The following is a 12,413-nucleotide window of genomic DNA, read 5'->3' as shown; positions in this document are numbered from 1 at the left end:
CTGAACCCAGGAGGTGGAGGTTGCGGTGAGCCGAGATCGCGCCATTGCACTCCAGCCTGGGTATCAAGAGCGAAACTCCGTCTCAAAAAAAAAAAAAAAAAAAAAAAAAGTTTAGAGGGCATCTGAAAGAAACAACTGGACCTGGAGAAGGCAAGAGAGATGGTAGGAGATGGCTATAGGCAGGAGGGGTGTTCCATCAGTCTCCTGAGCTGTCTGAGGATCCAAGAGTGACAAGGAAAGTATCCAGGCTCACAAGGGGCATCAGATGATGCCAGTAAGACCTGATGAGATCACAAAAATGGTCACTGACAACCTCACCTCTTCCTAGCTGTGGCTGTACAATTTCTCTAGGAATTGGATCAGCTTTGGGGAAGAAGAGGCAGGAAGTTTAGAGAGCTTTGAATGGGCTCAAGATGAATCAATAAGGCTGAAATTATATCCACTCAAAATTACTGGATTGGTTCTCAATTTACCAGAAGATGTCTGAAATTATCTGCAAGGAGGTAGGCTGGGGATTCAGAGTCAGACATTAAAGTCAGTTCTAGAAATTAAGAAAGTTTCATTTCTGTTACAGTTTCTGATTCTATAAGTGGAACTATTACATGACAGAATGCCAAAAAGGGCACTGGTCCTATTCCTATGTGAATAGGGCCTTAACTACTTGGGGCCTCACTTTCATAATGTATAGAGTTAGATTTAATTCCACAAATAATTTATTTTCAAGATGAGAAGATTCGCCCAAACATGGTGGCTCACACCTGTAATCCCAGCACTTTGAGAGGTTGAGGCAGGAGGGTCACCTGAGGTCAGGAGTTCAAGGCCAGCCTGGCCAACATGGTGAAACGCCGTCTCTACTAAAAATACAAAAAATAGCCAGGAGTGGTGGCACATGTCTGTAATCTCAGCTACTCAGGAGGCTGGTGCAGGAGAATTGCTTGAACCTGGGAGGTGGAGGTTGCAGTGAGCCAAGATCACATCACTGCACTCCAGCCTGGGCAACAGAGCAAGAGACCATCTCAAAAAATAATATATATATTGTTTAAAATTAACTTGCTTGTCTTTGAGGTATTGGCTCTCCAATTCACCAACGTCTTCACCTCACACAATTAAGTCATCTGCCAGGCATGTTATCTGTTTGCAATCCCCAGTATAGAATCCATATGGCCTCTTTCAGGTCAAAAATTCTCTATCTAGTCATTGCAAAATGGCAGTTCACAGGCCATAACTAGCCTACTGACATGTTTCAACAGAGGCTTTTTTGGAATTTGAATGAATCAAATTTTAACACTTAAATACTGGATTTTTATGGACAATCTAGGAAAAAATAATTAACCACAGTGATGCCAATAGAAACTATTTTATTTGTTTGTTTATTTTTGAGACAGTCTCTCTCTGTTGCCCAGGCTGGAGTGCAGTGGCATGATCTTGGCTCACTGCAACCTCTGCCTCCCAGGTTCAAGCGATTCTCCTGCCTCGGCCTTCCAAGTAGCTGGGATTATAGGCACCTACCACTATGCCTGGCTAATTTTTATATTTTTAGTAGAAGCAGGATTTCACCATGTTGGCCAGGCTGGTCTCAAACTCCTGACCTCAAGTGATCCACCCACCTTGGAGGCCACAGGGTGTGATACACTGTGCCTAGCCAAAACCATTTAAATAGACAATTTTCTGATTTTCTTTCTTTTCTTTTTCTTTTGCTTTTTTTAATTTGAAGACAAGGTCTCACTCTTTCTCCTAGGCCGGAGTGCAGTGGCATGATCATGGCTCACTGCAGCCTCTACCTCCCCAGGCTTAGGTGATCCTCCTGCCTCAGCCTCCTAAGTAGCTGGGACCACAGGTGTGTACCACTATGACTGACTAATTTTTTAATTTGTAGAGATCTGGTCTCACTATGTTGCCCAGGCTGGTCTTGAATTCCTGGGCTCAAGCAGTCCTCCCACCTAAGCCTCCCAAAGTTCTGGGATTACAGGTGTAAGCCACCATGCCCCCAGCCTATAAAGACTAATTGTCACAGAAGTAGAGAAGCTGTAAAAGAGGTCTCTCACCACCACCTAAAAAGAAAAAAGCACCAGGTCCTAAAGGTTTTATAGGCAACTCCAAATAATCTCAATGTTTCTTCAACTGTTCCAGAGCCTAAAAAGAATGAAAACTACCAAATTATTTTAATGAAGTGAGAACAGTGACACTAAAACCAGAGGTTGCACAAAAAGAGAAAGCTACAGATTCACCTCATTTATAAATATTGTCTTTAAAATCTTAAAATAAAAGCAAATAGAATTCAGCAGTACCTTTTTTTTTTTTTTTTTTTTTTTTGAGACGGACTTTCGCTCGTTACCCAGGCTGGAGTGCAATGGCGCAATCTCGGCTCACCACAACCTCCACCTCCTGGGTTCAGGCAATTCTCCTGCCTCAGCCTCCTGAGTAGCTGGAATTACAGGCACGCATCACCATGCCCAGCTAATTTTTGTATTTTTAGTAGAGACAGGGTTTCACCATGTTGACCAGGATGGTCTCAATCTCTTGACCTCGTGATCCACCCGCCTCGGCCTCCCAAAGTGCTGGGATTACAGGCGTGAGCCACCGCGCCCGGCAGCAGTACCTTTAAAAATCACATCATTCCGAGAATGCAAAGATGGTTAAGGGAGAGTCCATAAACACAATTCATTATGTTAACATAGCTAAGGAGAATAATCATCAGATCTTCTAAATATTATTTTTTTTACAGAGAAGCATGAACATGTCACCCCTGTGGGCCAGTCCTGGGGACCTTAGTAACAGTGCAGGGAGTACGCCTTAGAGCCGTCCACTTGAGAGCTCCTCCTGGAGGGATTAACTCCCCAGCCTCTGAGCACTCCAGTGGCCAGAGGGTGACAGGTGACGGTGCTGAGAGTAGCAAGCTATCACATCAGTCTGTGCGGCCTTGAGGGGTGCTGAGAAGATCCAGAAGGTTAATGCCAATAGAGAACACTATGGCCGCAGGCCTCAGGGAGAGCTGGCAGAACTCAAAGTTCTCCAAGAAAGGGGGCTGCACCTTGAGGGCACAACTCACAACACCTTCAGTAGAACACTGGGATGGTGATGGGTGGGCTGGCTCTGGGAGCTGCTCTGGTCCCACTGGCACCAAGGAGAAGTAGGGGAGTGGGCTGACCAGGGAAACACAGATATGCCATTTTTATAGCCCTGCAGCTGCTAAGCTCCAACTGATTGGAAGATGAAAGGGCTAAACCAATTCACATACTTAACGCAAAACCCCGTCAGAAGGAGCTTCACTAGGAAGCCAAGAGAATTCCTGACAGCCTGGAATTCTACTCTACTCCTTTCTCTACACACAACCCCACAAGTACCTGGTCCAGAATAACTCACTTCATCTAAAGGGGAGTTATAGTAAAAAAGAAATAGCACTAGACTTATACAAAGATATTACTGAAAAAAAAAAAGCGGGAGAGGCAGGCAGGGAACAGGAAAAACAAATGGCAGATGAAAGACAATCACAGAAAGAAAAAGAAAGAAAGAAAGAAAGGAAAGAAGGAAGGAAGGAAGGAAGGGAGGGAGGGAGGGAGGGAGGGAGGGAGGGAAGGAAGGAAAAGAAAGAAGGAAAAAGCTAACATGAAATAGATGATAATCATGAACAACAAATAACTCAAAGGGCTTAATGAATTTTTTTTTTTTTGGGGTAGCCTTCTCTGTACTAGGGGCTTAATGAATTTTAAAACAAGAAATCAAAGCAAAGATGCAATAGTTCAAAGAAAAGACACTGAAATAGCCAGAGGAATTGACACTGGCAGAGCTCAGGAAAGAAGGGATTTTTTAAATAACCATCTCAAAAGTGAAGGTCATTCCAGAAACATCAAAAAGAAAGTTAGCCTTGCTAAAAACGGGAAACAGGACTGCAAAAAGCAAATGAAGGAGTTGGGAATGAATGATTTAAAAAGAGCCAAGAGGCCAGGCATGTTGGCTCATGCCTGTAATCCCAGCACTTTGGGAGGCTAAGGCTGGTGGATCACTTGAGGTCAGGAGTTCACGACCAGCCTGGCCAACATGGTAAAACCCTGTCTCTACTAAAAACACAAAAATTAGTTGGGCATGGTGGTGCACACCTGTAATCCCAGCTACTCGGGAGGCTGAGGCAGGAGGATAACAGCTTGAACCTGGGAGGCAGAGGTTGCAGTGAGCCAAGATCGATTGCACCAGTGCACTCCAGCTGGGTGACAGAGTGAGACTCCCAGACTCCATCAAAAAGAGAAGAGGAGGGGAAGGGAGGGAAGGGGGAGGGGAAGGGGAGGGGAAAGGAGGGGAGTGGGGACAAGGAGGGAAAGGGAGGGGAGAGGGGAGGAGAAGGGAGGGGAGGAAAGGGGAGGGGGATGAGGGGGAGGGGAGAGGTGGAGGTGGGAAGAGGGGAGAAGAGGGAGGAGGGGGAGGAGGGGGAGGGGAGGAGAGGGAAGACGGAGGAGAGGGAAGGGGAGAGGGAGAAGGGAGAGGAGGGAGAGAGGGGAGGGGAGGGGGAGGGGGAGAGGAGGGGAGAGGGGAGGAGAGAGAAGATGGAGGAGAGGGAAGGAGAGAGGGAGAGGGAAGGGGAGAGGGAGAGGGGAGAGGAGGGAGAGAGGGGAGGGGAGGGGGAGAGGGAAGGGGAAGAGAAGGAAGAGGAGGAGAGGAGAGGGGAGATGAGGGAGAGGGGAGAGGGGAGGGGGAAAGGGGAGGAGAGGAAAGGGGAGGAAAGGAGAGGGGAGGGAAGGGGAGGAGAGGGGAGGCGAGGAGAGGGGAGGGGAGGGGAGGGGAGAAGAGGGGAAGGGAGGAATGGCAGTATAAAAACAAGAGAAAGTGAGAGGTAGGGCGGGGCACAGTGGCTCACACCTGTAATCCCAGAACTTTGGGTGGCTAAGGCAAGAGGATTGTTTGGAGCCAGCAGTTTGAGACTGGCCTGGGCAACATAACAAGACCCTGTTTTATCTACAAAACAAAAAAATAAAACAATTAGTGGGGCATAGTGGTACACGCCTATAGTTCCAGCTACTCATGAAGCTCAGGCAGGATTAGCTTGAACCTAGGAGTCTGAAGCTGCAGTGAGCTAGGACTGCACCACTGCACTGAATTTTCTGAATAACTAAAGACATTGAGCCTGGGTGACAGACTCTGTCAAACGCAACACTAAGTGCTGGTGAGGATGTAGAGCAACTAAAACTCTCATTCACTGCTGGACCCTGGATTCTACCCTGGCTAGTACTTCTACTGTCTGAACTTTAGTTTGCCCATCTGTGAAGTAAAGGAGTTGTCCTAACATTCTATGAATCAAACACATGTCTCTAGAAAGAAAGGTGGCAATATTAGTAAAATATTTCAGTCAGTCTTCTTGTCAAATTATAGCTTAAGGAAGTACTGATATCCCTTATCATCCAAGCTCTTGCTATCAGAATGCTTGCTTTTCAAACTCAGAAACCAAATAGATTTGATAGTAATAGATGCTTATAATTCAAAATCAGAAAAAGCTTTAAGCTCTATATGATTATCACATTATCTTAATAATGAAAAATCAGAAATAATCTAAGTGTTCAGCAATAAAGCAATATTCTCTACAGTACATCCAGACTGAGTCTCCTAAAACACAAATCTGATCACATCCCTCCACTACTTTTAAGTCCTTCCATGGTTCCTACTGTCTCTATGTTAAATGTGGGTTTGAATCCCAATCTTGCCATGCACTGGCTGAACTTGGGCAAGTTAATTAATCTCTCTTGACTTTAATTTCTTATCTGTAAATAATATGTCACACATACACAGATGTTCGAGAATCACTAATTGTCTTCAAGCACTGACCATGAGAAAACAAAACAAAACAAGAATGACTAATTGATATGGTTTGGCTGTATCTGCACCCAAATCTCATCTTGAATTGTAGCTCTCATAATTCCCATGTGTTGTGGGAAGGACCCAGTGGAAGATAATTAAATCATGGGGGCAGTTTCCCCCATAATGTTCTCCTGGTAGTGAATAAGTCTCAAGAGACTTGATGGTTTTATAAGGGGAAACTCCTTTCACTTTGTTCTTATTCTCTCTTTGCCTACTGCCATTCATGTAAGACTTGACTTGCTCCTCCTTGTCTTCCACCATGATTGTGAGGTCTCCCCAGTGTGAAGCTTTGAGTCCATTAAACCTCTTTCCTTTATAAATTGCCCAGTCTTAGACATGTCTTTATTAGCAGTGTGAGAACAGACTAATACACTAATATCAATGCCTGTGACTTAAAAATACTACATACTAGAACTTACACATTCAAGTATTATTTCTTCATAACCATCACTGTTTAAAAAAATTACTAAGTATATACTCTGTGTCCAACCCTGCACCAGTTCCCTTATATATATTTCCTCATTGACTATTCAAAGCCATCCTGTGTGGTAGATACTATCTCCAGACTCAGAAAGATAAATGATTACCTAAAGCCATGTCATAAAATAACTCATAGCAGTTCTATTTGTAACAGTTAAAAGGTGGAAACAACCCAAATGACCTTCAATGGATGGTTAAATATACCATGGTACCTCTCAGCAATAAAAAGAACAAATTATTGATACATGCAACCACCTGGGTGAATCTCCAGGGAACTGTGCTAAGTGGAAAGAGCCAAGCCCAAATGATTATACACTATATGATTCCAATTACATAACATTTTAAAAATAACACAGTTATAGACATGAAGAATAGATTAGTGGTTGCCTGTGGTTACAGAGAAGGGAAGGGAAGATGAATGGATGCAATTATAAAGAGATAGCACGAGGGATCTTTGTGGTGATCAGGCAGTTCTAGATACTGTGGTGGTAGTAGTTGCATGAATCCACATGATAAAATTGCATAGACCTACACACACACATACGCACACACAAACGAATGTATGTAAAACTGGGAAAATGTGAATAAAGTCTGTGGATTGTACTAATGTCAATCTCCTGGTTTTGATATTGTACTATAGTTATGCAAGATGTTACCATTAGGAAAAACTGAGTGAAGGGTACATGAAACCTCTCTGAACTGTTTTTGCAACCTACTATTAATCTATAATTATTTCTAAATAAAAAGCTTTTTAAAAGACGTATTCTCCAGTGTGATGGCTCTGATAAAAAAGAAAAGTGGCTGGGCGTGGTGGCTACTTTGGGAGGCCAAGGCAGGTGGATCAACTGAGTTTGGGAGTTCGAGACCAGCCTGATCAACATGGAGAAACCCCGTCTCTACTAAAAATATAAAGTTAGCCAGGTGTGGTGGCGCATGCCTGTAATCCCAGCTACTTGGGAGGCTGAGGCAGGAGAATCACTTGAACCCAGGTTAGCCGACATCACACCATTGCACTCCAGCCTGGGCAACAAGAACGAAACTCCATCTCAAAAAAAAGAAAAGAAAAGTAGCCAAGCTTCTTTTCCACAACTCCCAACAACCACATGCCATCAAAAGGCACCAAGGTCTCTGAAAGAGTCTAGGACTCATATGAGAGCTCTGTCTTCCCAGGGATGGTCTGCAATCCATTTTTGCCTCTTTTATCAATACTGAGGGCTGGCTAGGAGTGAGGCCTTGTGTTGGAAGCTAAGTGATACGAGATGGGAGTTACGATCCCTTCCCAAGTGAACTCCCAATCTAGGGATAAAAAGGCCTAATAAGATAAGAGTTTCGGCTAAAAGTCAAAAGATTTCTGTTCTCATGGAATCACTTACTAGCTTTTTTATTTTGGACCAATCCTTCATCTCCTGGCATCTTGGCTTCTGAATCTGCAAAATTCAAAAGAATGAAATATAAATGTATATTTTAAATTTAATCTGGGACCTCTGGAAGAGTTCAAGGATATATGCAAATTACCTGAAAGTAGGTAACTGCATCCCTTTTCGAAGAAGAGGCATTATATATATTTTTTCAGACTCTGGGAATCTGAATGCTTTAACTTTTATCATGGACATTTTCAAGCATATACAAAAGTAGAGTGTACACACTGCCAATCTTTCAAGTGATCCTCTCACCTTTTTTGTATTTTTAGTAGAGACAGAGTTTCATCATATTGCCCAGGCTGGTCTTGAACTCCTGAGCTCAGGTGATCCTCCTGCCTAGGCCTCCCAAAGTGCTGGGATTATAGGCATGAGCCACTGTGTCTGGCCAACTACTGAGCCAATCTTGTTTCATCTATTCCCTCCAAATTACTTATTATTTACTGCTGAATCACTTTAAAGCAGGTTTACTGACCCATAAAGGGCCAGATTTTTTACTTCAATTTTTGAGGGCCCTTCCAGTCTAACATTCCGTGATTCTAATAGAGCTCTCAGGTACCTCCTTCCATCTCTACTAATTCATGATTTCAATATGGATGAAAGAAATAGACTAGAGATCTAACATAACATCTCCTGATTTCAGGTACCACAAGAGTTCATTCCCTTTCATGAGAGGATAAGAACTAAATTTTAAACATGGAATTCTAGGACATTTATGATTTAACCTCTACCAGTCTTCCAACCTCATCTCTCTCCCCTTCTCCAGATCCCAACCACGTTCCCAAATAGCCTGCAGTTTCCACAGTTTTGCTCCCACTCACTATGTGCCTTTGTACAGGCAGTGCCTTCTACCTGGAATGTCTCTGAGCCCCATCCATTTTCTTCTTGAGTCTCAGCTTGAAGCCCCCTCCCCAGTAAAGACTTCTATCACCTCTTGCCTCCACAGAAAGGTTAAGTGTATTCCCTTAGCCCTGGAAACTGAGTACTTGTTACCACACAGGGAATAGCACTGTTGGTCACTCTGGGCAGCAAACCCAACTGCCAAGGGGCCAAACAGAAGTCAAGGTTTGAAGCCAATAGGCATAACAAACAATAGGACCCTGCTTTCTCACCTCTATAAAGAAAACAGAAAAAAGCATCAGCTCTAAAGAAAGCAACAGCCTGCGAGCAACAGTAAATGCAAACAACATTCTATTTCAGAGAACCATAGGAAATGGTAGAGATTGAGACCAAATGGGACAGTGTGTCTTGTTTAAAGGAATTAGTCTCTACTCAGTGTCAGCTGATTGTTGACTGGCAGGAATTTGGGTCCAGTGTGGCTATCTAGATTTGCATGTGAAATCTCCCAATTTTTACATGTCAGCAACTACTAAAAAACATTAAAGGCCCATTGCGATGACTTTAAAGGTTTTCAAGCTATGGAAACGATTTCATGAGGATCCACTTTTAGCTATCCAAAGGAAACATCCCATGGTAGGGGCAAGTTCTATATCAGGGCTACTGGCGTGTTAATGGTTATTAAATATGCCCCTCCATCCTGCACAGAGCTCAAAAGGACTGCAAGGGTCACACAAAACCTTTCATATGCAGCCCCTGTCCTCTCAGGGCCTCAGTTTCCTCTTCTGTAAAATGGGGATACAAAACCTATTTGTGGCCGGGCACTGTGGCTCAAACCTGCAATCCCAGCACTTTGGGAGGCTAAGGCAGGCAGATCACCTGAGGTCAGGAGTTCCAGACCAGTCTGGCCAACATGGTGAAACTCTGCCTCTACCAAAAATATAAAACATTAGCCAGGTGTGGTGGCCGGCGCCAGTAATCTCAGCTACTCAGGAGACTGAAGCAGGAGAATCGCTTGAACCCGGGAGGCGGAGATTACAGTGAGTTGAGATGGCGCCACTGCCCTCCAGCCTGGGTGACAGAGAGAGGACTCAGTCTCAAAAAAACAAAACAAAACAAAACTATTTGTGAGTCAGTTATCAAACAGAAAGCCACCTGGTCGGCGGCTGTCAGAGCCACATGCTTTTACCTGCATCATCTCACTGAATACTGTTACCTCTGAGAGGTAAGTTCTATTACATCCACATTTTACTGATCAGGAAACGGTAGCTCAGAGATAGCAAGCAGTTTACCTAATAAAAACAACAGCAAACTTCTTAAAAGCCCTTTCTCTCCAAGGGCTTAACTTATTTAATCCTCCCAACAACTCTGAGGTGGGTACAAAGGGGATTCCACCAAGGCAGCCTCACTCTAACCCAACGCTGTTCAACGGAAATATAGTGTAAATCGCACATGCAATTTAAATGGTTTTTGGAGTTGCATTTAAAAAGTAAAAACACATAGGTGAAATTAATTATATTTTTATTTGACCCAGTATATGCAAAACATTGTGGTCCAACATGTAATGAGTATTAAAAAGTATTGAGATATTTTACATTAGTTTTCTTCGTACTAAGTCCCATATTTTACAATACAGCACATCTCAATTCGCTATATTTCGAGGGTTAACAACTAGCTACGTTGCAAGGGCTCAGTCAACTCAGGCGGCCGGCGGCCACCATAAGGGGCAACGCACTTAAAGTTCACTTAATAATCTTGAAGTTAACAGAACCCACAGAGCCGCCTTTCCCTTGGTTTCGGAAGACACGCGAAAAATAACAATAGCAAAGTGTTCTCGAGCATTTCCCTCGTGCCAGGCGATGTGTTGTAGCCTGTCATCCTCGCAGTAAGGGGGGTGCTAACGCCCTCCTACTTTGACCTAGCGAGAGAACTTTCTCGAGACGGGCTCTCTCCGAGAGCCTGGACGCCGTCCCGCTCCCCTGTTCGGGTCACCGACCGGGCACCACCCAGACGAGCACCGGCCAGCCATCACCCTAATCATTCCAGAAGGAGGGGCCGTCAGAGCTACAGCTCATCAGGGTCAATAAGGGAGCCCGCACGGAAAGCTCCCCTGCAAGCCGAAGTGGCTCACGGATAAGAGCCGGGACTCGAAGTCTACCTGGAAACATTCAGGCTCCTCCTCCGACTCCTCCTCGAACTGGCGCTCAGAGGCGCCACCATTCGGAAAAAGCCCAAGCCACGCGCAACTCGGCCTCCGCCATGTCGAGGGCAGCAGCCTCCTCATGCGACTCAAGAACGCTAGAGGGCGCCGCTTCCGGGAGCCCGAGCGCTGCTTCCGGGGTCTCGCACGCCGACTTGGACGCAGAGAAGCCAGAGACTTTCGCTTCCGGCTGCTGCAGGCGCTTCGCTGGTGCAGGTAAGCTCCGCGCACTCTCCACTGGTCCCGAGGCCGCCTCCCTCAGGGGTGGCGCGAGCTCTGCCCTTTAACCGGAAACGTCTCCCTGCTCACCCCGCCCCCGCGCAGACGCAGTGCTGAGCCCATAGCTGCCGGACAAAGAGTGACGCCCGGAGCCGGAGTTATGGCGGCGACGGAGCCGATCTTGGCGGCCACTGGGAGTCCCGCGGCGGTGCCATTGGAGAAATCGCAAGAAGCCTGTTCGAGCTCAGACCGTGAGCGTAACTCTGTGGGCTCCTCGCTGCCAGAGGCCTCACCGCCTGCCCCCGAGCCTTCCAGTCCCAACGCCGCGGTCCCCGAGGCCATCCCTACGCCCAGGGCTGCGGTTTCCGCAGCCCCGGAGCTGCCCCTCGTGCCTGCACCCATGAGCATCGCGCCTCAGCCCGAAGCCGAAGCGCGCTCTCCACCAGGCCCCGCCGGCTCTAGACCCGGCCCCGAGACGTTCCGCCAGCGTTTCCGGCAGTTCCGCTACCAGGATGCGGCGGGTCCGCGGGAGGCATTCCGGCAGCTGCGGGAGCTCTCCCGCCAGTGGCTGCGACCTGACATCCGCACCAAGGAGCAGATCGTGGAGATGCTGGTGCAAGAGCAGCTGCTTGCCATCCTGCCCGAGGCGACGCGGGCCCGGCGGATCCGCCGCCGCACGGATGTGCGCATCACTGGCTAAGCGGTGGAGCTAGGGGCGGCCAGGGCCGGGCGCTCTGTGTGGACTGGGGCCATGATCCGGTCCGGGGGCCTGAACCTAGGACCGCACCCCGTGTTAATGAAAAACGAGTTTTGGCAGCGCCTTTGATCTGGTGTGTCTCTTTCATTCGTTCTTTATTGAGTTTATTTTACCGAGCCTGTTTCCCACCGCCTTTCTGGCTAGTGGCGAAACGAATTTGGGAGTCCATAAGAATAAGGCCTTCGTTGGCTATTGTGATCCCACAATATTGACAGAACCTGGGTCATCCCTCTACCACATATGGGAAGTTTTTCACCTGGGGTCCCAAGGACCCACTTGGGTTTCTTCTACGTAGAATAGCTGGCTCTATTAAATGCTCACTTAACTAGCTACGTCTATACCAATGTGGGCATCGACTTGCACCTGCCCTTTGGAGTACAGGCTTCCCAAAACATCCAAGTTATTGGGCCATTTTAATGTGAAGTGTTTACTGCACACCCTTACAGACACAAACTAGTTCTTGTGAGTTCTGGCTTATGCCGCCAGACTTGCTCACCTTCCTTGCCAAATTTTAGGCCTGTGATAGGAGTTAAGCAGAACTAGTGTGAACTAATGGATTATTTACATTACTGAAGCTACTCATTTTAATGTCTCTTCAACTGGCTCCCTTTGGTTCGTTTTTGTTTTCGTCTCTATCGCCCAGGCTGGAGTGCAGTGG

At 46.3% G+C, this 12,413-nt stretch overlaps 2 protein-coding genes across 2 annotated transcripts in view; one reads left to right on the top strand and one right to left on the bottom strand.

Annotated features, from left to right (window-relative positions):
- The window catches only part of CNBD2 (cyclic nucleotide binding domain containing 2), a 67,528-nt gene extending 56,410 nt beyond the window's left edge, over window positions 1-11,118 (bottom strand). The window contains exons 1-2 of the mRNA XM_012455085.3: window positions 10,738-11,118; window positions 7,698-7,751 (exon numbers count right to left, since the gene is read on the bottom strand). Of these exons, the coding sequence (XP_012310508.3) occupies window positions 7,698-7,751; window positions 10,738-10,863 (180 nt within the window). The 5' untranslated portion in view covers window positions 10,864-11,118. The remainder of the gene's footprint in view (window positions 1-7,697; window positions 7,752-10,737) is intronic.
- Window positions 10,677-11,824, top strand: SCAND1 (SCAN domain containing 1). The gene is made up of 2 exons (XM_012455086.3): window positions 10,677-10,995; window positions 11,104-11,824. Exons 1-2 carry the CDS (start codon window positions 10,862-10,864, stop codon window positions 11,696-11,698), a joined length of 729 nt encoding a protein of 242 aa, XP_012310509.2. The 5' UTR covers window positions 10,677-10,861; the 3' UTR covers window positions 11,699-11,824.
- Window positions 11,825-12,413: the final 589 nt, after the last annotated feature.

This window comes from Aotus nancymaae, unplaced genomic scaffold, assembly GCF_030222135.1.
Source record: "Aotus nancymaae isolate 86718 unplaced genomic scaffold, 86718_ANA_hifiasm-v0.15.2.pri h1tg000029l, whole genome shotgun sequence".
Lineage (NCBI taxonomy): Eukaryota > Metazoa > Chordata > Mammalia > Primates > Aotidae > Aotus > Aotus nancymaae.
This window is presented reverse-complemented; position numbering and strand designations above follow the sequence as displayed.

Excerpts from the sequence above, each read along its gene's own strand:
- SCAND1 (XM_012455086.3), top strand. The coding sequence starts at position 10,862 with ATGCGACTCAAGAACGCTAGAGGGCGCCGCTTCCGGGAGCCCGAGCGC. Across the intron at positions 10,996-11,103 it reads CAGGCGCTTCGCTGGTGCAG|ACGCAGTGCTGAGCCCATAG; the intron begins GTAAGCTCCGCG and ends GCCCCCGCGCAG.